This window comes from Pholcus phalangioides, unplaced genomic scaffold, assembly GCF_987345545.1.
Source record: "Pholcus phalangioides strain wild (caught in Gottingen) unplaced genomic scaffold, Ppha-v1.0 ptg000022l_1, whole genome shotgun sequence".
Classification (NCBI taxonomy): domain Eukaryota; kingdom Metazoa; phylum Arthropoda; class Arachnida; order Araneae; family Pholcidae; genus Pholcus; species Pholcus phalangioides.
In genome coordinates, this window is record NW_028301615.1 from 13,271,521 (window position 1) to 13,299,401 (window position 27,881).

General features: G+C 36.1%; 1 protein-coding gene across 1 annotated transcript in view; it reads left to right on the forward strand.

The window, feature by feature from the left end:
- Nucleotides 1-5,616: 5,616 nt before the first annotated feature.
- The window catches only part of LOC149069495 (uncharacterized), a 172,197-nt gene continuing 149,932 nt past the window's right edge, over nucleotides 5,617-27,881 (forward strand). The window contains exon 1 of the mRNA XM_089249807.1: nucleotides 5,617-7,411. Coding sequence (XP_089105933.1) covers nucleotides 6,452-7,411 — 960 coding nt within the window. The 5' untranslated portion in view covers nucleotides 5,617-6,451. The remainder of the gene's footprint in view (nucleotides 7,412-27,881) is intronic.

Here is a 27,881-nt window from a genome sequence, read left to right on the forward strand (position 1 = left end):
ATTACAATAATTTTTTGCGTGTTAAACAGATATTATTTTGACACACAACTCTTAATATTTCACGACAAACTTAACATTTTATAATTAGTATTATTGCTCATAATTATAGTATTATTGCTCATAATTATAGTATTATTGCTCATAATTATAGTATTATTGCTCATATTGCTCATTAGTATTATTGCTCATATTGCTCATTAGTATTATTGCTGCTCATAATTATAGTATTATTGCTCCTATTGCTCATTAGTATTATTGCTCACTAATACCATATTGTATTGCTTCATGCAGCACATTAGTCGAAAACCGGTCACCAATTCGAATCATAACAGTTGTATGTTTTATTTGACAGGTGGCAGAAAGGGGTTCCAGTTTAATAATTTTTCTCAATATAATGCATTCTGTTCTGTCTAATTATTTTCTAGAAGGCATATTTTGGCTGATAAAATTTTTGTTTTTACTAGTTTGGTGGTTATGGACAAAAATGACTAGCAAAGGTACCATGTTTTCATGGTCAATAAAATTACAAAATATGGACTGAGAATGACTGAAAATCAATGTTATCCGAAAAAATAATTTTAAACAGTAATTTCACTCCTCTCCAAAATTTTAAGGAATGATATTGTGTGAAAAAAAAGATTTTTTTTCCTGAAAAACAGGGAAATAACTCTATTGAAAAAAAAAATTACCTAAACTATGAAGGCGTATTTTCACTCCTCAACAAAATTTGGAGAAGAAAAATTGAATTTTGATGCTTGAATCACGTATCTAGATACGTATTGCGGAGACTGCTGATGATGCTTCCGCGTATACAGAGTTTTTTCTGCGCAGGAAAAAAGTCCCCCATATTGTATAAGGTAGCATGATATATTTTTCCATTCCACACAGATATCGAAATCCCGTTTCGCAGAGAAACAACAGCTCTGTATAAATTAAAGAAAATATGCTCACTATCTGAAAAATAAAAAGGATCCTTGACACAACCGAAGTAAAACTTTTTATTCGGCGAAGCAGGATTCTTTTAAGCAGGCTGATGTTTAGTATTTTTTCTATTTCATACATAGATTGCAGTAGGTTATCCAATGTGCAACAATATAATTTATTATTTATGACTCGATACGAAAGAAAGCGTTGAAGTTGGGCTATCAGAAATTCTTAAACTTAGACGTGCATACGCACACATCTTTTGGCTGATTCGGGGGGTATAATAAACTTATGGTGAACCAATGAAAGAAACGATTTCAGAATTAGTGAAAGGAACAATTCTAAAATTAGTGAGAGAAATTATTCTAGAGTTAATGAGAAGGAAACAACTCCAGAATTGATAAAAGAAACAATTTCATAATTAATAAAAAGCAGTTCCAGAATTAACGGAAGAAATTGAATAATGAGTAATGTCTTCCAATTTTAACGTCGTGCATTTACTTTAATTCCATTATAGAATCTATGAAATTATTGATATAATGTGCAGTTAAAATTTTTCATTAGTTTAAATAATTTTAATTATGTGATGAAATCTCTCACCACCAGCAGCAAAATTTATCCAATTTTCATGAAAAAAATTAATGCAACTGACGGATTTATTTTTAAATTTATAATTTTGAAGGAACGTTGGATATCAGAGATAATAACGGTGATTTACTTTCGGTGAGAAGAAAAGTTCCTCTGTAATTTGAAAATTCGAAAGTTTCAAGGAAATTCTTGGAGAAGTATATATATAAAAACCTATTCACGTAGGAATCTAATTTTAAAATTTCACTCTCGAAAACTAGTTTAATATTCATTTAAAACTACTTTGAAATTGAAAAGTTCTAGTAAGAAATTCCTTAACCCTTCATCGATTTGAATTGGGAATTTTCCTTTTTTTGGAACTGATGGAGAAAAAGAAAAAAAAAACGAAATCCTAGAAATATTGCTAATTCAAATTCCAGTTGAGAAAAATTTTGTTCTTACAATGGGATTTCTTTTAATTTTCTTATGGGTTAGTCTGGAATCACTGATAAGTTTTTTTAGAAATTAGATATAAATTCAAGTTTCTCGGATTATTGGTCATGTTAAGTAAGTAGATGACGTCTGAATTCTATCTCTTAAGTTTAATACTAATATAGAAGACGTAGTAAACGTAGAAACGCTCAGATTTTTTTCTTTCTTCCGATTCCAATACGGCATGTATGATGAACTGGCAGCCCATGGGCTAAATGTAGCTCTCAGAGTTATCTGATGGGGTATATTTTTGAAAAATGAAATAAGCGACACATTTCTAGATCATTTAAGTAGCCCGCGGTGCACCTACATCACTTGATTTACCCGTGACACATTCCGAGATCACATAACCAGTTTACGATCAAGGACGTAATATTGCGTCCAAATGCCAGTGGAACAAAATCAAAAAAGTTTTCTGTTTTCTTTCCCTAGGAAACAACCCTAGGAAAACAAAAGTTGTTATTTTTACCTCCGTGATGTATCCTTCTACTATATACATCTAAAAGCGAAAGAGAACAGGTAGGTGAGGGTGAAAAGGGAAATCTACTTTGTACTTACTCTATAATTCTGTAAGTATTACATATAAGAGGGGGGAAGGAGAGATAAGAGTATAATTGAGATAAGTCTGTATTTCTTTCTCTTTCTATCTTACAGTCATGTATTATACTGTTTTTCTTTCATTGCTTTTTTTTTCCTACTTTTCTTTTTCGTTCCTTCCCTTTTCGAGCATGCGGTTAGGTTAGGCAAGGTTAAAATATTTATCACCGATTCGTCAAACAGAGATCATAAAAATTTCTTGCCAATCGCCTGTAAGCGAAGCGGTTATGTGATCCCGTGGAAAAAGTCACTCAAGTGACCAGCGGCACATTTTCAAATACAACTTGTGGAATACGCAGCATACAGTGCATCGCAAAAGTTTAGACACTTATGCAATGTTCTCTTTATGAAAGAGTGCATAATTAAACTTTTTCGTGACAATTTACGTTTCATAAAACTATCACATTTCAATATGAGCGTCGTTTTTTAGTTCGGGTTGCATCTAAACGAGTGCAGGGGTGCTGATCTTGAAATATGGTTGTCTTATATAATTTGACATTATACATTGTCAATTGACGAATTGTCATATACATTGATTATGCACTGTTCGCGTTGCATTTTATGCGCGTCGATTTTTTTTCCCTTTTACAGCGCCACCTGTTTTGAAGTTTCTTTAAATTTATATATTAAAAAAAACTCATAAGTATTTAGTGCTGATAAGCATTTTAGTGCTTATTATTTAGTGCTGTATTTAGTATTTTAGTGCAATCGCTACTTTCATGCCAACTAATTGATTTGTTATTAATTTTCAAAATGCGTTCAACACTTCTCTTCCACCCTGTATTATATGTAAATGTATATGCAAATGGGCTAAATATGATAAATCCGGTTATTATGCATCATAACCGATTATTATTCACATTCATCGACCATTTTGGTAAGTTTGATAAATTTCCAAGTGATTATGCGTACTACCCAAGCATCGTCGGTAAATTCAATAAGTACTAAAAATAATCAACTTTGCTGGCGATTATGCATAATACCTGAGCTTCGCGTCGTTGGTAAACATGATAAATCGTACTGTATGATATGATACATGATAAGATACATGCATATATTGTATCATTATATCGGGGTACGATCTTAAAATTTATTATCATTATATCGGGGCACGATCTTAAAATTAATTATCATTATATCGGTTCACGATCTTAAAATTTATTATCATTATATCGGGGCACGATCTTAAAATTTATTATCATTATATCGGGGCACGATCTTAAAATTTATTATCATTATATCAGGGTCCGACTTAATTTATCAAACGTACTATCGAGACTCATTTGGATTTTTTTTCATATTTATCAACTCCACCAATGACTCTAGGATATTATGCATAATCACAGATAAAGGTGATAAATTCCAAGCATTCATCACATTTATCAATGAAACTTGGGTATAAGTGATAAAATTGTGTATTTACAAAGACGATTGGTAAGTAAGTAAGTAACAGATTTATCACATCTCTACCGTAACATATATAAGACAGTGGCATGAATATAACTTGTCTACTTATAGTTAAAATATCTAAGATAAGTCAGAGTTGATTGTTTTCACATTGAAGCTACCGTATGATATAACATTCTATATAATCCGATTTTGAAGAGTGATGTGATTTTTCATATTTATTTGCGTTTATCGTTTATGATTGATTTTCTTTTTATCGTTTGAAAATTTCTCCAAGAATTATAATTAAAATATCTCAAGATCCTAGCTGTGTCTTCGAATTTTTAACAATCCGAATATCATTATATTCAGGGAGATCTCACGACACTCCAAGTCGAATTTTAAAAAATGACTTCAAAAAATATTTCATTTAATCGCAAATAAAATACTAGGAATTTCATGTCAATCGGTTAATTTGTTCTTTCATAATAAAAGGAAGAAATAATGTGTGTGGATTATACTGTGTATACAAGGAAAAAACTTGAACGCGATTTGCTCATATTGACGTTTTTGAACTCATCCGTAAGATTAAAGAAAAAAACTACTGCTCCAAAACTTCTGCAGAAATGTTTATTCGGCATGTGTTAGTGACAAAAACTTCTGAGATTTGGCAGAAATGTTTTTCCGACATGTGTTGATGAAATAGACCTCGAATTTTTATATCTGACTACTGATTAGAATTTTATGGAATTTTTTAAAGTTTGAAAAATATGTAGTCAACGCTCGTTATAACGACTCCACGTAATAGCGGCCATTCCATTATAACGACCAGTGTGATAAGTCTAAAATGGTTTCATATAACTTCTATAATATATATATTTTCCTTTCTATAAAACGACCACCTGATATAACGTCCGTTCTCTACGGAGCGATAGGAGATCGTTATAATGAGTGTCAACTGTATAAATTTCAAAAATCTAAATTCAACATTTTTTTTAAATATTTCTCATTAGTGAAGCTAAGTCCGAGATCTATTTCACTAACACATGCCAAATAAACATTTCAGCTAAATTTCAGAAGTTTTGGGGGTAGTAGTTTCTTTTAAATCTTACGGGTAAATCCAAAAACTGCAATATGAGAAAATAGCGTTCAAATTTCTTTTCTTGTAAAAAAACGTTTACACTATAACTCATTATTTCTTTCATTATGAAAGAAAAATTTACCGACTGACATGAAATTTTTAGTGTTTTTTTTATATATGCAATTGAAAGAAATACTTATTTTTAAGTCATTTTTGAAAATTTGACTTTAAGGGTCGTTAGGCCCCTTAACAATCCGATTCTTATGCGAACCCAGATTACCTTTTTTCTTTTAAAATTGGTTCCAACTGTTACGTTGATTTTCAATGTATTATTCACAAATGAAAAAAAAAAAAAAAAGATTATTGGGATTAGAAATTCTCATGCGGATTTATTTCCACACGCACATATGCTCAGATACATGTTCATGCCGCTACATGATGATGATCGAACAGATGTCTCGTTAAAAGAGCTCGCCAACAGAGCTATTCCCTATCCGTGTTGGCGCTTTCAAAGTAACGCCAGTCTAAAGGAGCCGTCCAATAACAACTTGCGTTCATGAGTCCAACAGACTCACTGACTAACAACGCGGCAACACCTTTTACCCATCAGTTTTCTGAAAAACTTTTTTTTGTTATTTTTGTTCCCTATGGCTTGTTTGAGAAAGTTTTTGCGATGATTTCTCGTTGAGAGATTAACATCTAGTTTTGTTTTGTTTTTCAAATTTCAAATTTAAGCGGTGCTTTGATGAGAGTTTCCGAATAATCTTAATTCGAATTTTCTTCTTCAGTTTCCATAAAAGAAAAAAAAACTTTGTTTTTTTTTTCGAGAATAAATTTCTAAAAATATATCATGATCCAAGAAGCATTTATATTCAGCGTCTCCGAATATTGTCCGGTAGCATATCGTCTTCCTTGCAATAACAAACTTGCAAATTCGCAACTTGTTGATCATCGGCTGTGTATCACGATGAACGGTCAATGAAGTGATGATGAAAATTTTCACGATGGTGATGAATCATTATGTGGAAAGCATATCCAAAGAATATCCCATATCTGTGTGTGTGTAATCATAAAAGGTGGAATAGTCATGATACGATCTCATTTTTGTACGTAAGTTATTTTTCCTGAGAAAATGTGACGATCTGATACTGTTTCGTGAACGATTCACTGCCAAAAGAACTGTTCATCATGGAAGCAAATTTTTGTTTAATCCTAGTGACTTGAAATGCAAAATTATGCATATCATTTTTTTAGATATTTATCGATGTAATGCATTCTTATTGGTGGAAGCTCGTCTTAAGTTGTGGAATTCGACATTTTCGATGTCTTGATGTGCTCTGTTTTTTTCTCTTATAAATGCATTTGATCCAAGACATAGTATCACTGATGATATCAAGAATCTAGATGTTTTTTCGTTACTCGATGCAAGAGTGTATGCAGAGTCGATATCGCATCGAAATCCGTCCGAACGTCAAATGTTTAGTCAAACAGATCGTCATTGTCTCCCATATCCTTCTCATTATCATTTCAGTGACAGACGCTGGTCCTTTTCAGTCTGGTGGAAAGAATATTGGTCAGAACGGGCCAAACTCCGGACATTCAGTACTTCCGGTATGGGAAATGACAGAAACGGATAATATCAAAGAAAAGAACCAGTCGACAATCAGTGGTGATTTCGTGAAGCATGTTAGAGATAGACAGTTCGAGAACACCAAGGCTGTTTCAGACTTCATGTCTGGAAATTATACTTCGGATAACACGAGCTTACAGGACTTCAATTGTGCGGAGAATCAAGTTGGAACTTTAAATAACTCGAATCGTGATTTATTCGAGTTCGCAAATATAATCAGGCGTCCAAAGCCATTGTATAAACTTCCGCGGACAAGTAAAGTCGGTTATAATAGATCGACCGTCGATGTATACATGAATAAATTATACTTCGGTATCTCTAAGAAGAGCGATGTTGCCAAAAGAGACGTCGAGGAAAGTATCGTCACGTATTCGGAATATTTTGACGACGGTGTTAATTCAACAGAAAACACCAGTAATAATCACGAATCTAGTCTAACGGAGAGTAAATTATCGAACATCAGCAGCAGTAGTGTCGGAATATCCGAATGGTCTTCTAATATTCCTCTCCCGGAATATGCGAATAAGAAATTTTCTCCGGCCTACGAGAACAGGAGAGGAGACGAAAGTGTCGTTTATGTCCACGGCTTGTTTGAAAAATCTGGCGGTGAGTGCCGTAAACAGCCCGAAGCTGGAATTTACGAGCTCAAATCGGCGCAGCTAGCGATAAAACACATCAATGACAAAAAAATTATTCCTGGATATACGATGGAGATGTACGACAACGACACGCGGGTAAGTAAGTTGGGAAAACCCCCATTAATTTTTCGAGTATAACGTTATTTATTTGAATTTACTTCTTAAGTATTTTAACTTTATTGTGAAACTACTAATTGCAATAATATCATCAAGAAAATTAGTCAATGAAGTATAGAGGAATCTCTCCTAAGATCCTTCTCTCATCACAGCCACTTTATATCGGTACGGAATTTTTGTCTCTAATAGCTAAAGGGGATTCTCCTCTGGAAAAATCCGGTTTTCTGTAGAACAAAGGGTGTCCCTCTTTGAGATGTTTCATTTAAATAATTTTTCATAATTTCTTCGAAATTAAAATCTACAATATATTTCTGTCGCAATTATTTTTAGCAATTTATTCACGATTATTCAGATTTATCTTTCCCAAATGCATTGATTACAATTTTCAAAAATTAACACAATTCACTTACTCACAATTAAAAAAAATGATTACCTATAATTTGTACCTATTTTTTTTTCAAAATTATTAACAATTTATTCGCAATTATTTTTCGAAATTGTCATCAAAAATGAATGTATTTACATTTATTCCTTACAATTTAGTCTACAGTTATTCCTCACAACTCTTCACAATTAATTCTCAATTTCCAAACAATAGATGAAATATAATTGATAATTTATATGTTTTATCAAAAACCTATTTCTAACACAATGCGTGAATTTTTTATCATTACATTAAATAATATAGAAGTCTATCTCTTCATTACTGAAACAATAAATCAATTTATCAATTAGCACCGCAAGCAATACCATCTTTTCGAGTGCATTTTCGAAATAGAAAGTTTTAATCACGAACACTGCTTATGGCCAGCATCAGAAGATGGGTTCCGACACGGCAACTTATGCCTATTCCAAGACCATCGCATGTGAATTGTTAAATGCAACTCATAACTGTTGAATAACTTTTCCGTATACAGGCAATCCTCTACCCCGGAATAGTTTGTATACTGGGTGTCCGAAAAGAGCAAAATTTTTACGTTTAATTTAAAATTTAAAATATTATTTATTCATTCGCTATGCAGTCAAACCTCGTTAATGAGTCACTCTTGGGAGAGCAAAAATATGACTAAGTAAGCGGAGTGACTCGTTAAACGGAGTAAGCCATAGCCGTGCCAATTCCTGCCCGAGGACAACTGGGACTTCCAAAAAGGTGATTCGGTAAGCGGAGTGACGTGTTAACCGGGTGACGTACTAACGAGGTTTGACTGTATTTCTTGGCCAATGCCTGTACAAGAGAATGCGGTGGTGAAATTTGAGAGACGACTGTGTATGCTACTAATAAAATAGGAAACCGTTCCAAAATCAGTAACATTTGATGGGAGGTTGTGTTCCAATCGGTTATTGTTCGAGGAAAGAAACTAGACTTGAAGCAGTCTGTGGATGTAAAGATGTTTCAATTTTTGGGAATGGTAAAGTTGGAAAAGTGTGAAGTTTTAATCAGAGAAAATGGAAAGCAGCAATACGAAAAAAAGTGATGGAGTACTTTGAAAAAAGAAACTTAATCGAGAGATACGTCTATGGGTCGAAAGCGGTCATATTGAATTGGCGCTTAACTTCAGTAACGGAGGCGCAGGAAGACCAGAGTTTAAAATGAAGTGAGCGGATTTATTTTTAATGTATTCTAACCTACCTATATTAAGGGGGGGGGGCGTATACGGAGAGGGGGGAGTCATAGATTTCACAGGCATATGAGAGTTCTGGAAGAGAGGAGAAAACTGTATATATGTTTGGAAGCAATAAAAGCAATATGAATAAAATATGAACACAGAGAGGGGAAATTAATCTCTCGATGTGGCATTGAATGAAATAACAATTCGGGAAAGTATAAAAATTCAAATTTCAAACAAAAAAAGAAAAGTGAATCAGGACGGGATTACACTATGAAAGTTTGCTAAAAGAACTTTTACAAAACTTGGAAAAAAATACAACCCATAAGCCTATCCGTTACATTCGCTCGAATGTTACCGATAGGCTTATAAATTGAATTTTTCAAGTTTTATAAAACACATTTTTTAAAACTTTTATAGTTTAATGCCGGCCTGAATCAAATTTGCGCCCTTCTTTCTTCAACGAAAGAAATTCCCCGACACAAGTCACCAAGATATCGGTGCTTAAAATCTTGATTTTTTTCTGCTTTTGCGCGTCTTTTCGGAAGTTTGGAATTTCAATCACCGTTTTTTGAATGATTGATAGTCGGCCCCACTTTAACGGATATCAACGGTTCTTACACCTTTACTTACGTAGTATCTGTTTAGGGGGTTGGGGAGGGAGGTATTCGATTATTTTATGGATAATTCAATTGACATTCCCGGCCTTTAGTAGAGTTTGTAAAATGTGTTGCATTTGACTTGTAATGTCTTAAATTTTTCCTTTGCTACCACCTGTGAAACAATCTTTTTAAAGCAGAAACGTTTACACATTTTCAAAAATGATTTTTGAAAACGTTTTTGAAAAATATTCTTCCGGCGATTTCCTCGGTGTTTTCTTGAATCTTGGCGATGTTGATCGACGTATTTTTATCTTCTTCAGCATGGAACCATTGCAATACAAATTGTTTAACATCGTTGAAATTAGATTTTCTCTTCCGTTTTATGATCAAGCTTCCGTTCTTTCGTCACAATCATCTCATTTTCATTCAATTTTATTTTAAATTCTTGATATCCCAGCTTTAGAAATACCATACTTTAATACCACCTTTGACAATTTCGGTTTGATTTTTTTTTGTTGTTTTTTTATTGCATCGAAAACTTTTAATTTGTTTCACAAAATCAAATTCTTTCTTTCCGCGGTAATTTTTCTAATTTCAAGACATTGCATGAAGCCATAGCGTTGTACAGATTTTCTGAAATTTTTACTTGCATCATAAAATTTAGCGGCATCTATTGCCTTAATATAAAACAAAAATATTGCTAACTAATTAAATATATTGTAGATAGTTCAGGCAATTTAAAGTCTTATTTTTAGGTTTTTGTGTCTTTCTAGACAACATTTGAATATTTTCACCTGATAAAAATATTACTTTAATAGTGGTTAATATATATTTAGAGTTATTTAAAAAATATTGTATAAAACTGAAAAAAAATTTAACGCGGGCTAGAGCACGGATGAAAAAATACTGATTTTAAGGAATCGAAAGATTCCGTCGATCTCTGGAGGCATGTGCGGACTTCGTAAGAAGTTGGGACGCGATACAAAGTCTACCCACTGGAAGAAAACGGAAAAAAATAACACGTGTATTCTCCAAGGAACGTTCAGAGGTTAAGAAAAGCCCAGCCACTGGTAAATGTCGCCGAGCCAAGCACGGTACACTCTGCGACCAGGGCAGCAGACTCCACGGCTATTTATTCGGACTCAACGTATGAGATGTTGGAGTTTACAAATACAAGGCCACAACAGGCAAAATGCGCATAACAAATATGGATGTCATATATTTCTAAAATACAGCAAACCCCAATTAAAAATGCGCAATCGTAAAAACTAAAGATTCACATGACAAAATATAATACATAATGTACATGAAAATATTTATGGTTGTCATATCTCAGAGTAGATAGCTTATCGATTTACCCAACATATTTATCGTATTTCTTTTGAACGTGTTAATTGTGGTAAAACTTACGATCACCGGGTGTAAGCTATTCCATTTATTAACTACCCTATTTCAGAAAATCATGTTTCGGAAATATTATGAAAATGACCACGAAAAAAAACAGGCGAACGGTTATTACGTCAAACTCCTTCCTGAAGTTGGAGATATTCTCGTGAAGTAACAGGGGCTTGGACTTCCCTCAAATTTCTAAAGACGCGGTGTTTATTTTTTTGAAAGTGTAAAATTACACGCTAAATTCTCTAGTCTAAGCCATGACCAGTCAGTACTCTGATTATGTTAAAATTTTCTTTCTCATGACACTACACATACACGGCGGCCAACACATTTTTTTTCTTCATAGACCTGTCTGAGCCCATTCACCATCAGCTCTTTTGAGCTGGGCATGGGAGCAACTATTCGATTATGGTCTGGGGAAAAGTCATTGAAGTTATTTTACCGACCGTGGAATTTTAACATTGTCTCTACGAGAGAAATTTTGATCCCAGAGATATCTGTTCATCATTTACCCGATTAAGCGGGACCGACTGTATCTCTCAATCACTGATAAATTACCATGTTTTAACGTGTATAAAGAACCTCTGGATTTTTTGGGCATTCAATTTGGATAAAATATTGGAAATATATATCTATAATACTATCAATGTATAAGATGTATAAGATAACCGCTCCTGTTTTTGGCAGAATGCCTCATAAACGTCGAAAAAAAAAAATTCGGTGCTTGACAAAACTTTCCGACACTCTCTCAACACCGACATATATCTTTTCATTCCACTGTTTTAAGGCGGATTTCGTTCAGTTTTTCATAGAGAGGTGCAAGTTATGTAATTGAGCTTTTTCCTTGACCAAAAGCCGTATAGAAACTTAAATTTCCGTGTCACCCCCCCCCCCCCCACGATTATCGTTTAATGAAATTTGGTTCTTTTCGCAAGCTTTTTGATAGTTTGCTTTTAAAAGTTTTATATTTGTTTTAATTTCAGAATAGACAGAAAATTTTCCTTCCTTTCGGACACTTTTACTGGTAAAACACCCTGTAGGCCTATACGGTTTATGTATGGGTGGAGAATGGGATCGGAATCGAGTCTAGTTTTATCTTTGGCGTATGACTTGACGTTCCTGACGAGGCAAACGCCTCGGTGCACGCATCTTTCTTTGATTGAGACAGATGAAAAGCGTGCATGCCCTTAACGAGAGCGGTGCAATCACGCGAACATACTCGTATACGTAATGAACGCTTTTCCCGACGAAGCGTCAGTTGGAATTTACACGAGGGTATTCCGAGTTAAAGTGCTGTTTAATCCGGAATATATTCAGTCACGAGCAGGTAAATTATATGCTTTCTTATTTCTTCGTGAAAACAGCTTAATTTGTAACATGAAGGGCGTCTTATTCTCGAGCGAAGAGTATATGATATATATTTACCGAAACCGGTTACTTTTCCATTAAACGCTGTAACTACGCATCGCTTGCGCAAAAATTCCGCGGCCGAATTTTGCGTGTAAGCATCATAACCACTCAACTAAATTTAAATAACTGTCACAATTAAAAACTAATTTTAAAGAGCGAATATCAAGAATTTCGGAAAGATGCACCGCATACTAATTGATAATTATAAAAACCATGTTATATTACAGTCCAAGCCATTCAATGTGATCACATCGGGACTTGGGATTTCATTTCACTTGGTATGATAGCAATAACCGAATGATGACTATATCCGAAAATTCCCGTTTGCAAATACGGTGAGCATAAATCCCGTCAGGTCGAACGGGACGTGTCGTAAACGGGTATTGGTAAAACGGGACAACTGATTTTCTTTCTCGCGTAATTGGTTGGAAAATGTTTCAATTGTTCCATTTCTTTTTTAATTCTATTCGAAAACGAGGATTTTTTCACCTTTAAGCAAAAAAATTCTGCATTTTTGTTATTCAGCCATTGAGAGGCGTTAGAATGAAATTTTCTAACGCAGTAGAGAGAGAAAGAGAGAGTTCTCAAATTTTTTCCACCCGCGGTGCTCTTTATCTAATCAACGATTACCCGCGACTTAGAACAGTTTAACAAAGAATATCTTTAAAAAAACCTTTGTCAGGGGTGCTGCTTTACAGTCTGAGAACCCCTGTACATCACAAATTTTGATGTTTTTTCTTAATGTACACAATACGTTTCATAGAATCTTTGAGAAAGTCTGTCGGGAAAAGAAATTTGAATCTGGACAACTGAAAGAAACTGATCGAAAAGTGAATGAAAGCGCTTTGTTTTCGACATGCATTTGGAAATCTTTGTCAATAAGGGAGAGTGGGGAAGAGAACATCTTCTAGCTTCCTACATAGTCTTGCCTGATAACGATAACTTACAGAAAGAAAATTAAGTTTTGAGAAATTGAATTTTCTGGACGATATGCCTAAATGAATATTTGGAAAGAAAAGTGATTTGTCTCCTCCGAGAATCTAACCCTGACCCCCCTTGCATACCGGGCAAAAGAGTTAATTATTATACCGCGACAAACTTTTCAATTCCTTACAACACGCATTATATCAGCGTGAAGCGCTGAGTAGAGACACAGCAGCTTCCCCAAACTAGACCAATTTTCGCCCCAGGTGGGGTTTTGTATTATGAGATGGTATTAAATTAAGCTTTATTATTATTATTATTTTAAACCTTAGCTGCTTCAAAATGCGATAAAAAATGTCGACGGAAAAAAAAATTGATAGCATTCATTATCCAGTCCCGATAACTTTACATGGACTGTTTTCATGTCATGATATTGGTTCCTTCTGTTCTTTGCAAAAGTAATAACAATACTCGAATGACAACATTAGCCATGATTCTAATAAGCGGCGTCAACTATATATATAAAGAGAAATTAGGCTTATATATTCGTGTCATTCCTGAAGCTTTCCTGTAATATCCCACTTGCACCGATCCTGGTTGGTATCCTTTCAGACGACTGAGGAACAATTTCTCAAAAAAAACAAAAAAAAAATGGATCGAAAGTAGCAGAGAAGGTGCTGCGTACGTAAATTCGTTGTGCATACCTACAACCAAATGTGAATTACGTGTAGAAAGTCCTTGATGTGTTGCATCATCAGGAAATGGTTGGGAATATGATCAAGCTATATAGGGCCACACTCATGTCCAGCCTGGTTCAATAGTAAATCGCAAGTATTTGCTTCCTATGTTTACCTCCCCATGCTTCAATGAAGTACCAGCTTCATAGGATGGCTACACACTGGCTGATCCTGGTCCAATGTTCCTAGGCGAATATTTGTTAACAGAATACTGTGTTATGACTGTTGGTGTTCTTCGACTAATGTGTGGTCAGATTAGGAAGGAAGGCGGCTCTTTTGACTTGGGTTATTGGGTTGGAATGTTTTGATCGTTGTCTTCCACAAGCTTTCTAGTACTTTACAGCCTCCAACGTTTGATGATCATTGTCAACAGTAGATCGGCCACACTTCTCGCCCATGGCCATCCTTGGAACGCATTGGGCTAGGCTGGACACGAGCGTCGCCTCGGATGTAGACGATCGCGATGGTGCTGTCGTAGTCTGGATAAATTATATTAGATCGGATACAGCGAATATTCGTTGAAATTATGTTTGTTATATTGAGATTTTCTTCACGATTTTCAAATACACTAGAATAGCCAATCAGGAATAATTATCTCTTTAAATTTAAATTTATCTTTTAGAAAGGAATTATTGCAGTATTGTTCACAAAAAGTACAATTAATTGATATAAACAGAATTTATAAAATTCCCATATTAAATAGTTTTAAGTACCAATCAGAGGTTTTAAATCCTCAAAACTCAAGCGGCGATGAATCAAAATTATTTCCGCTAAATAATTTAGTTATTCAGATAATTCAATAAAATTATTAATCTCTAGCCTTAGAAAATATTAATAGGAGTATTAAAACTCCCGTATCTAATATATTAGGTATCAATTTTCTGTTCATGATTCAATTTAAATAACGTAATCATAATATTTTTTACAACGTATTTCACAAAATGATTATCATTATCAGATCCACCATCAAGAAAAAATAATCAAATTCATCAGAAAATGTTCCGAAATTTTTCGCATCCTGATTTCAGTAAAAAATTTCTTGTTCTTATAAAAAGAGAAGAGATTTCTTCCTTTAATTTAACGGAAACGAAATTAAATTCGATCCATGAAATCCCTTTCCGGCGGTTAAAGTTTTGAATTTCTAGAGGAGTTTTCTTTTTTCTAGAAAATGGTTTCTCTCATACAATGCACATTCTTTTTAAAAAAATAAATACTGTTTTATGAAGTTAATTCCGGAACAGACTCCAAAAAAAATTGATTAATTAGAAGGAAAAAGAAATGAAAACACATCGTTACAGACTTTGACAAACTTAGAATTCAAACGTTTCAACTCTTTGTTTTTCTTTGTTTAAATTTTGTAAAAACAAATTTACATGTGTATAATATGTACGTAAGTATATCGTTAATTGCGCAGGGATAGCTTAGAGGGTAATTTGTTTGAAAGCATTATTATTATCCTATTTTCTTTGTCACCGACTTTCGTCTAATGATCTTTGTTTTGAGACGTCATTACCATTAGCAAAAAACAAGAATAAATGGCACCAGTTCGAGGGATTCAACGTCTTTCTTTCGCGTCATCGATGCTTGAAATCCCCAGGTGCTTTTCTTAAAACCGAAGAAAGTCTTTATCAAAGACTTTAAAATTTCACCGTTCTTCGTTTAAAGAAATTTATTCTGATGCGAAATGGAATTTCGGATACATTTTATAGCCTTTTGGTCACTGATTTGGCGATCGTAGACAAGAATGGCCTTCTTTACGATTCTTTTAATCCGTTCACGTATAGGCAACAAATTTGAATGATCTGCATTTGAAATATCGGTGATTAATCTCAATAAAATTCGTTTCCTTGTTCGCGTATTAGAAATTGGAAGAGGGGGAAAAAATATTAGTGCCGTATATAGATTTCTCTCTCTCTTTCTCAACCTCTCCTGTATGCGCTCTTTCTCTTTCTTTCTCTATTATACATACATATACACTCATGTCCATAAATTGAGGGTAATGCCAGCTCCGGCAAATAAAGGTTCAGAAACAAAACAAACGTTACTTATTCATAAAGCCCATTTATTAAACAAAAGATAAAGAACAAAAACGATGGTGTATGTATGATACCATTCATAAAAACTACGATTTTTGCTCCCTGGAGCAATTGTAAAGAATATCTCCTTCACAAAAACTTACTATTACATGATGGTTAATACATTGTATGTCTTCCATGCCATGAAATACAGTCCGTACAACGCCTAGGCAGGCTGAGTATCAAATTATCCATCTGATTTTGGGGAAGATCACTCCACTCAGCAAGCAATGCTCTCCGAAGTTCCCGTACACATGTAGGAGATGGTTGACGGACTGCAACTCGTCGGCCAAGCATGTCCCACACATGCTCTATCGGATTCAAGTCAGGTGAGAATGCTAGCCATTCCATACGGGTTATATCCTCAGATTCTAGGCATTCGTTTACGATGTTTGCTCGGTGAGGACGGGTGTTGTCATCCATAAACAGAAATTCTGCACCCATGGCACCCCTAAACAAACGTACATGTTGTTCCAGAATGATGTCCCGATAAATTTTGGCTTTCATGGTTCCGGTTTGAACATGCAGATCTGTTCTGGAACCCAGTATAATTCCACACCAAACGAGCAATGCTGCACCACCGTAACGGTGTCGTTCAATGATGTTGTCTTGGTGGTAACGCGTACCTGGCGTTCTCCATATGAAATCCGAGGTGAATCAGACTGGAAGCTAAACCTGGACTCGTCGGAAAACATCACACAAGCCCACTGTGACGATGTCCCCATTGCATGTTCTCTACTCCAGGCTAATCGCTGCCGACAGTGAGTTACCGTGAGCGGAACACATCTGACAGGCCTCCGAGCATATAGACCAATATCTCCCAAACGTCTGTACACGGTTTGCCTTGAAACTGTGGTACCCGTGGCTGCAGATAGATGACAAGACAGGTCGGATGCTGTGCTCCGTCTGCTTCTTTTGGCAGTTACTGCCAAATACCGGTCTTCATTCGACGTTGTAACGCGAGGGCGACCTGTACTGTAACGTCTACTGACATTTCCGTTATCTTGGAATCGTTGCCAAAGCCTAGAGATGACAGTTTGGGCAATTCCAAGTTCCTCGGATACTTCCATCTGAGTACGCCCACATTCCAGGCGGCCGATAATTCTACCACGTAAAAAATCATCCACATGCGTCCTCTGTGTCATAACTATTCGCTTATGGCACTGAGCGCCTTACAGAACTCTTGTGAACAATTTCACTTCTTTGCCACCATTCCTTATATACCCCCCTCTTACACTCTCGTCATTGTGACGTACTATCGGCATCATCTGGTGGCTTCCTGAAATTTGCATATCATTCTTGCAGATGTGTGTGATAATTCTACAGGTGAAATTTTTACTTTAGATTTCGATTTCCGTGTGATTCTGAATTATCCTTAATTTATGGACATGAGTGTATATAGCAAAAAGACGCATTATATGTGACGACGGGGGGGGGGGATCAACAAACAGGAGCATAGAAAGACCGTGGAGAGAAAAAGACAGCTTTCATTCATAGGATTACAATAAAGTTTCATGATGATGAGAAAAAAGAGGTAAACAAAAAATAGGAAGAGCTAGAATGAATTCCTTTTATTTGTGTGTGTTAGGATGAGATATCTCGCCCCTGATCAGTAAGGGGTTAAAAAGAATTTGCTAGCCTGGTGAGTGACCTAGAGAATTTGCAAGCTTGTGAGGGACCAAAAGAGTGACCCAGAGAGTGAGGGACTAGGTAAGTGACCTAAAGAGTTTGTAAGAGTGTGAGTGACAAAAAGAATGACTTAGCGAAATGCGAAGCGTGTGAGTGACCTAGACAGTTTGTAAGCATGTGAGTGATCAAAAGATTGATACACAGAGCGAAGGACCATGTCAGTAAATTACCAAGATAGTAACGTAGAGAATATGCAAGTGTGCTAGTGACCTAGAGACCAAGATACCATGTTAGTGAAAGACAGAACTAGTGACCGAGAGCGTTTGCTAGCATGTGAGCGATTTAGAGCATATAAAAACATGCGAACGATCAAAACAGTGTGCTATCATGTGAATGAGATGTTATTATCTTTATCAAGCTAAGAATAAAAGGTTCAAGTTCAAAGGATTCAACATGTTTCTTTCACGTCATCTATGCTTGAAATCCTTTGGTGCTTTTCAAAAAACCGCAGAAAGTCTTCATAAAAGACTTAAATTTTACCCCATTCTTCGTTCAAAGAAATGTATTCTGTTGCGAGATGGAATTTCGGGTACATTTTAACTTTTAGGTCCCTGTTTTGGCGATCGTAGACAAGAATGGCCTTTGCGCTACTTTAGAAAAAGGATTATTTTGTTGCGGGGGGGGGGGGCAGTTCATAGACATAACATTAACATAAGATCATATTAAGATGATTATATTTTATCCATTGGGAAATGTCTCCAGAAGGATTGTTAATTAGCTGTCTTGGCGCAAATTGGTTTTCTCCCCACAATCCTGTTCTACCATGGCGATATAAGTCCATTTTCAAGGCTGTCAGCATATCGATGAAGATCCCAAACGAGAAAGATAGGAAAATTCGACTTCAGGGGTCGTGGCATCTCTTAAAATATTTATATTTAAATTTTTTATGACTGACTCATGTACATAAAATAATGCCGCCGGATTTTTAAATATTTTTAAATGAATAGAATCAGTGATAATTTTTTCAAAACTTTTTGAAGGTCTTTTCCTTGTTAGTCAATAACGATTTTATTGCTGGATGTTTAGGGCCTACCAGAGAACGTTCTTTACTCGAAATTGATTGATGTGCGACCACCTTTGAAACAGTTGTACCACTCCTTTATCGGTGTGGTGCCCATTTCTACATCTCTGAAGGTCCATTGAATCTTACAGATTGTTTCCACTCGTGAATCACCAAGTTTCACACGAAATTCAATGCAGTTGAAATTCACTTTCACTTCCACCTTTACCAGCGGTCTGCCGGCGACTGGCAGCTTCTGCAGGCAGGGAAATATTCAAAAATGTGCACTAGCATTGCTAACATTCACGAGCACCAAAACACACTTCTCCAGCTTTATTGGTTCACTCACGAAAAATTATAATCTTATACATTTTGAAAAAAACCTAGTATATAAGAAAGAGTTCATATATTTGTAGACGACAGCATTTCTTAATTCTTATCTATTTAAATTTAAACTAAATTTACTTATATACGGAAAATTCGCTGCATGAAGAGATATTGAGTTTCATGAAAGGAAGATTCATATTTGCTCTCACGGGGACTCGAATCCCGGTCTCCCGTGAGCGACCGGCTCGCATTCGCGACCCGATCTCCCCATTGCATCACCACATAAAGCAACAAGCCTATGATGATACAAATATTCAATCATTACACTTCACTCCTGAAATATAGATGGCAGCACTAAAAATCAGACTGTTGGGTACAAATACTCGCACTTCCGGCACAACTCACTCTGTAGTAAATTGCTCATGGCGGTACACAAGAGTTGTGCTCGGCTCGAAAGAAAGAATGTTGCCGCCGTCAATCGCACGGAGACATTCAGTAGGGTAGATCCGATCTCTCTTCACAGCTTAATTGGTAGAGTCCGGCAAACGACCAGGGTTCGAGTCCCCGTGAGGACAGTGGTGAATTTTCCTTTCCTGAAACATCAATATCGCTTCATACAGTCAATTCGCGGTCGTATTTCGAATATGTATTTAAGTAAAAGTTTTACTCCGCCCGAGAACTCTTTTCGTACTTCAGTGTTAAAATTTCCCCCCTAACTTGAAGTTTTCTTCCTTTAAGTCGAAACTTTCGGGAATGAGAGAAATTAAAAGAAAAAAGCATTTAGCAGTAGAATTTTTTTTTTTCAGCATTTAGTAGTAGAATTTTTTTTTTCAGCATTTAGTAGTAGAATTTAGCATTTAACAATAGAGTTTAGCAACAGAACTCAGCAGATTCATTTGTTTGCTTGCTAAAAGGGAATGACTTTCTCAAGAAAGAAGGACAAAAAATAGAGCAAAGGCACAAATCATTGCATTTTTTGACAGAAAATAATCTTGTATGCACATTATTTAATTCGTTTCATTTTTACCACTATCATTAATGCGTCTGTTTCCATATTAAATATCTTATCTTTTGAAATTTCTTCATCTAAAATAGTTTGACATATTTTACCAATACGATCTTCGCTAGTCCTACGTCACTGTAAATATTTCAAAATCTTACTTTACCCCAAATCTGAAATCGGAATTTCCGACAAGTCGAACTAACGATGACTCGAAGTGTTTGTCGGTCGGCCGCTGCACGTTCGACTTATCGAGATTTGACTGTAGTAACAAGGGAGAAAGACCTGTTTCGACACATAAATTTACTTTTACTCATATCGTATATATTTAAAAAAACGGTTTAAATAATTTATAATAGGGGTTACATAATTTTAATCCTTTCCCGACTAAGGGAAACGTTTTTCCCCATTTTAAAATTAGTGATTGTCGTATTTAATTACAACCTTATCTACATTTTTTATACAGAATGTCAAAATAGAACGTATGCCGAACGCAACAATGAAAAGATGTGCAAATTGTGCTAAACGCCACAGAAAATAGGGCGCATAATATATGTACTATGCGCAATGTCCATCTTTGCTTCACAACCAAAAGAAATTGCTTCGCAGAATATCATAATTAGCACATCATTTTGTAATTTTATTTCATAATTTTGTATTATTTTAGTTAACATTTTGTTATAATAAACCAATAAATAAAAGACATCGCATAATAAGCCTAACTATAATTTGTTACTTTTATAGTCCATTGGGGAAAATATTTCCCATAAAAATTCAAAAAAACTACACATTGTCATGTATTTTTCTTATGATTTTTATTTATTTTACGTCTAAACAAACTAAAATAAACAGTTACATACTAATATTTACTCTTAACAACCTTATGGTCCTGTAAGGGTTAAGCAATTTAATACGGCATAATGTTTACACGTGACCATCCTCGGCTTCCATTTAGCGATTTTGCCAAATAATTTTAAATTAGTTAATTGTTGTCAGAATTGAGAGAATATTTAGAAAAAATTCCCCTAATCCTGTTAATGTTTTCTGTTTCTTCTTGTACTGAAATGCGTTGCCGTCCATTTTCAGCTGCCACGTGATAATGATAATAATAATAAAAAAATGTATTTGTCGCCCTTGGCAAGACGGTGCTTCGGACTCGGAATTGCTTTCGATGCCGAAGGACATTTCAATGAAACTGAATTTTCGTTCACACGCGATATGACTAATCGATTAAGGATTGGCACAGCACAGTATCGATGACGGAAACCCAAGGTTCTATCATGCCATGCCCCCCCCCCCACAAACACCCTAGCGCAACCTTTTCTCTCCCCCCACCCCGCGGGTAAGTTTCAAGCGCATGCGCCGTGGAAATTGGTTCGTAATAAACAGGCGGAAATTAAGGAATCCAGAAATCTACGAAACCTTATGGATAGCGACGTATCTAGGATTAAAGGGAGATCTGACACGAACGCACTCACACATACGATCTCTCCAACTATACGGAAACGGGGGGATGCTCGTTTCTCATGACTACCTATAGTGGCCGATTTACGGAAAATTCACCGACAACAGTTTGCCACCAGTGAGTGAGTGACCGAGTGGTTGTGAGCGTCCGAATGAGTAGATGAATGAGCTAGCGAATAAGAGCGTGACTGAGTCAACTCATGAGTGAGTGGGTGAGTGACCATGGGAATAACCGAGTGACTGTATGAGTGACAGAAAGAGTGACCCTATGAGTTATCAAGTGAAATCGTGAGTGACCGATGTATTGAGCAAATGAGTGAATGTGTGATCGAAAGTGTGTAGGTGAATGAGCTAGCGAATTAATGAGGGACTGAGTGAATTCATGAGCGACCTAGTAAGTGGGTGAGTGATGGTATCAATGACCTAGTGGGTGGTGAAATGACCAAGTGAGTGATCGTATGAGTGGTGGAGCGACCAAGACAGTGATTAACAGCAAGTGATTGAGTGCGTTACTGGGTCATTAATAGTATGAATGAGCGATTGAGTGGGTGACTGTGTGAGTGACCAAGTGAGTGGATGAGTGAATGCATGAGTGACAAAGTGAGTGGATGAGTGCATGCATGAGTGACCAACTGAGTGGATGAGTGATTGCATGAGTGACCAAGTGAGTGGATGCGCGAATGCATGAGTGACTAAGTGAGTGGATGAGTGAATGCATGAGTGACCAAGTGAGTGGATGAGTGAATGCATGAGTGTTCGTATGAGTAAACTGATGAATGGATGTTCGATCTCGAATTGAGTGACCAAGTTCGTGGGTCAATTACCGAGTGAGCGAGTGATTGAGGGAGTGAACTTATGAAAGTATGAGTGTTTCGCTGACATGTTTATTTACATTTGTTCACGAACTTACTCACTCATCCGCTCATTTATTCGCTCATCCACTGACTCACTATGCCACTTTGACGATGAATTATTGTCAGTGAATTTTCCTAGCGCTGAATTGTCTTGGCCGTAAATTGTGTGTCATTGAATTTTTCCTCGGTGAATTATACAAATACAAATACAAAGGCCACAACAGAAATACCCAACGATGCGGCTGACAAAAGATGCTCATAAACGATATGGATCTCCAATATACAGGGTGCATAGAAAACAGGGAGTTTGACATTTTATTAGTGAACTGTGATCCTAGACTTATACTTCCAGTTAGAAAAAGTTTTCAAATAACGTGTATTACTCAGATATGTCCCTCATGCTTCAATGGGTTGCACAGTTATTAAAAGGGAAAAAACCCAACTTTTTATACCGTTCTTGCATGCTCTTAAACCCAATTGGAAAGTTTTTGCCCTGTCTCTCCTGATGCCAACAAAAAAATTCCATGTTTCTAAGTGCAATATCCACTGAGATATTTGAATTCGAAAAATGGAGGAAAGTTAGGGAAAAACAGCTCTAAATGCAGAAAAACCGTTTTGCACGTATTTAATGCTGCTTTTTCCCAACTTCCCTCCGTATCCAGTCCAGCATGTTTTGCAATCATATTATTTATGCACGAGGTGCATGTTTTGTTTAGCAGCAATCATATTAGTTGAACGTCTGTAAAATGGTCAAAATGAGCGCTACCGTCTTTTTAGGTGGAATTTCACTTTACCAGTAAACAAAGAGCTTGAAGAACATTCATATTTTAGGAATTGAAGAGTCCAAATAAGATGAGAAAAGTCATGGAATTTCAATAACTTAAGCTTGACCGTTTGGATGTAATCACACGTCAAAATAGCTTTGCGATCAAAATGACAGCTTTCGTCGTTCTAGTGTTGAAACGGGAGATCCGGAAATTTCGCCTCTGACATTTCATCCCGAGACATTTCGCCTGCCCTGACCATATGAGAGACGAACTGAGTGAGTGAGTGATTGTGTGAGTGACAGTATGAGTGACTATATAAATGGGTGAGTGACCGCATGAGTGAGTGACCAAGTGAATGACCATGCGAGTGACCATGCGAGTGACCAAGTGCGTGTGCAAATGACCGTATTAGTTCCAAGTGAGTGTGTGATTAACCGTATCAGTGGCCAAGTGAGTGACCGTAGGATATCTTTTTCATCGTGCATTATCGATCAAATATCGTTACATCGTGATTTCACTGTATTAAAAAAACACTGATACGGTCCCTCATCCACTTACTTAATCATTGAAATATAGTCAATAACTTCATCTCTAATACGGTCACTAATTTGGTCACTCACACCGTCCCTCATCCACTCACTTCGTCACCAAACGGTCAGGTCAGGTGAAAAAGCCACGCCGAAATGTGGGAGACGACACGTCGGAGGTGAAACTACCGTAAACCGTTGAAACAATGCAACTCACGTCACGGTAGGAAAAAAATAACGATAATTGACTATGGCGATAGACCAAGCACTTGCTTGGCCCCATGGATACTATTGAGAATGTTGCAATCGTGTAATCTGTAAAATATTTTTCTTGTACTGCAGTAACTGCTAAAAAAGCAGCGGCCAATGAGTTATAGGGACTTGATGATTTCACTTTCTTCGAAAATTCCGTGTAATAGCTCGGTTCTTGTACGTGCTAATAGTGTAACATGAAATTTCGTGTTATGATCCAATTTCATTTCTTTATGGAAGAAGTCCACATGATACATTACACGGGAAAAAAATAAATGAAAATGCGGTCAGATGTGATGATACTTAGCGAGATTTCAGTTTCACACGTGCATTAGTGAGGTTGGTATGAAACATAAAACCGTGCTTTCAGCCTGACCGTATAACCTTGCAGTCACCCCAACAACCATTGCACTGACCTGACCACACGTGCATTGCTCGGAACCATATCGGATGAGCATATCATCGTTCGTCTCCTGATCAATCCTTTCAACGCAATCCATTAATATCTCGATATCGATCGTGTCACTCTCACATGCTGTTCATTCCTCAAGGGAAGCACTTAATTTCGTCGTTTTCAATACGACCACTGCAAGGGAGTGAACTAACCCGTGTCATTATCCCACCAGGAACTTTGTTAATCTCTGCTCGTGTCCTCTCTGGAAGTTCTTTGTTCCGTGCCAAGTTCCACGAGATTCTGCTTTACCCTCGATATGCTTGTTCCCGTTGATATTTTCTTTTCAGACATTTCGTTATGCGGTATACAACCCCTTTGATTACATCCGAATTAGCGTATATATTTTGTATACAGGGCGATTCCATAGTTTCCCTAGCCGCATTTCACTGGTGAACCGTTGATCGTGGAGGAATTCTTCCAATTGGAAAAAATATCCAAATAACGTGCAGTATTCAGGTATGTAATTCATGTTGCAAGGGATTTTTTGTATGGAGTTATTAAAAGAAAAATTTTAACTTTTTATACAGGCACCTGTGCTTAAGAACCCAGTTAGAAAGTTATTGACCCGTTTCTCCTGATGCCATGAAGTGCAATATTCACCGAGATATTATAGAATTGAAAAAAAAAAGAAAAAAAAAAGAAGAAAAATTGGGGAAAAACCGAATAAACTAACAGGGTATATGTTTTTTCCTGGTTTATGCTGTTCTTTTCCAATTTTTCACCAATTTCGGAATTCAAAGATCTCGGCGAATATTTCACTCGTTCGACGATGTCTTAATGTGTGTAAGATCAACTGCTTCAATGATTCAGCCAGTCTTGCTACACCATTGACCCCCTACCATATGGGATCAATCGAGAATCACAGGCTCCTCTTGTTCTAGTGACATGATCGGTGTAAAAGCACACTTTTGATAGTGCGTTCACTTGTTGTCAGGACTTCTGCACAGGTATTTTGTACAAGATAAATACTACTTGTCACAGCAGAATATAAAAAAAAGTTCATCAATTGTAGTTTTGTCATTAGAAGGTAGATTACACATCTGAACACAAAAGTATACATGCACAAACATTGAAAGCATAGTTAGGTTACACAATAGTTAATTTCGAATTATAATTTCGAATAATTCCGCCACTATTTCAGAGTTGAAATAATAACGAATTGCTTTGTGACGATAAAAAGGACTAGGCCTGCTTATTGTAAGTAAAATAGAAAAGGCGTGCAATACGTTACATAATTATTCATTGTAAGTAAAGCTGAGAGACAAGGGCAGTTCAAAAGATTATATTATTTTATTTTGTACTCATAAAATTGTATCACAATACGTTTCTTTGTTACATATTTCGCTAAAAACAAATTTTTTTAATCTAATAACTTTAATCCTGCAGCCACTTATTTATTTGTATTACATATACAGGCTGCATAGTTGACGAGGCGTATGGAATTTCACTAGTGAACCGTTGATCCTAGACGCATACTTCCAATTAGAAAAACTATCCAGATAACGTGTATTACTTAGATGTTTAATTCATATTGCAAAGGGTTGTGTAGTTAATTGGATAATTTTCTGCACACGAGGGCTAATAAGACCGGGACCTACAATTTATTGCCGATTCCGAACGGCAGGCTTGTTTTTTATGCTCGTCGAGGGGTTGGTGCGCTAACCCCTCGATGGGACAGTCCCTGCGGTCTTGTCGCCGTTTTTGTTGTAGTCCTGTGTCAGGAAAGTTTTCTGACAAGGACGAACCGGGTATCGAACTTGCGACACCTCTAAACACCCTTTGATACTTTAGGCGAGCATCTTATCGACCTGGGCTACCGCGCCCGTTGTGTAGTTATTAAAATAAAAATGTTAGCATTTTATACGGATACCTTGTGCTCAAGAACCCAATTACAAATGCAACGCCCCAACATGCAAAAGCCCAACTAGGCGGCTGAGAAAAAGATGTCCATAACATATATGGATGTCATATATTTCCAAAATACAGCAACCCCCCAATTGAAAATGCAATCATAACAATTGAAAACTATGAATACATGATAAAATATTACACAATGCCCATAAAAGATATTTATGTTTGTCTTATTCTGAGTTGTGGATAGCTTCTCGATTTCTTTTTGAACGCGTCAATTGTGTCACAATTTACTACCCCAGGAATACAAAATTTTGTTGCCCTGTTTCTCCGGATGCCAACAAAAAGAAAATTCGCTTTTCCAAATGAAATATTCACTGAGATATTTGAATTCGAAGAACGGAATAAAGTTGGGAAAAAACAGCTCTAAATGCAGCAAAACCGTTTTACCCGCATTTAACGCTGTGTTTTGTTTCCAAAATCTTCTCCGTTTTTGAATTCGAATATCTCAGTGAATATTGCATATGGAAAAGCGATTTTTTTTTGTTGACATTAGGAGAGACAACTTTCTGATCGGGTTTTTGGGCACATTTTTGTTATCAAAAAGTTATTTTGTTTTACCTTAATATAACTATACTACCCCTTGCAACATGAATTGCATATCTGGGTACTACACATGATTTGGATAGTTTTTCTAATTCGTAAGTAAACCTCTATAGGATCAATGGTTCGCCAGTAAAACACCGTACGCCCTGTTACCTATGCACTCCATATGACGTATGAATTACCTATTATACCTCCCCCCCTCCCACTATACGTCTTGTTTCATATAGTTATTGTTAATATTTCTTATTTCTTTTCATTATCATTTGGGTTAGCCCCAAAATATTTTATGCCTGTATTTTGATTAAATTAATAAATTATATCTTATTTGAATAAATTAAATTTCACAATACAATTTCAAATAAATACAATTTGGCAATACAATTCTAAATACTACCACTACTATTTAACCGTGCATGCACCTCGAATCGGTGCCTGCCGGAATGTGTGAGCATCAGGACTGGACAAATTTTCAAAAATTTACATGCCCAGTCGGACATACAACTTAAAATAATGTGGATGCCCGAAATTAATATTTCACATAACCGGATAATACAGAAATTTTCAAAAAGAATCATCCGATTCAACAAAATCATAACTATTCAGCTTTTAATCCGTTTTGATCGAATGATGTACAGGTAGAAAGACGGCAAATCTTGAGTTTCTTTCAGTTTCCAACAGGTAGCGTCAACGCTCTTCCTTCGGCCGCCACTTCAGTGTTGTCAATATGGCCACTGCACAACAGAAATCGTTTTGTGTTCTAAGCTTCGCGAAGACGAATTTGACTACCGTATAGACATATGCCGTACATCCCAAGGTGGACATATTGAGCACCTTTAATTTTGTTTGTAAAAAACTTTATGATTAGCCATGCAATATATGAAATTAATCTTAAGTGTCCATGTTCTATA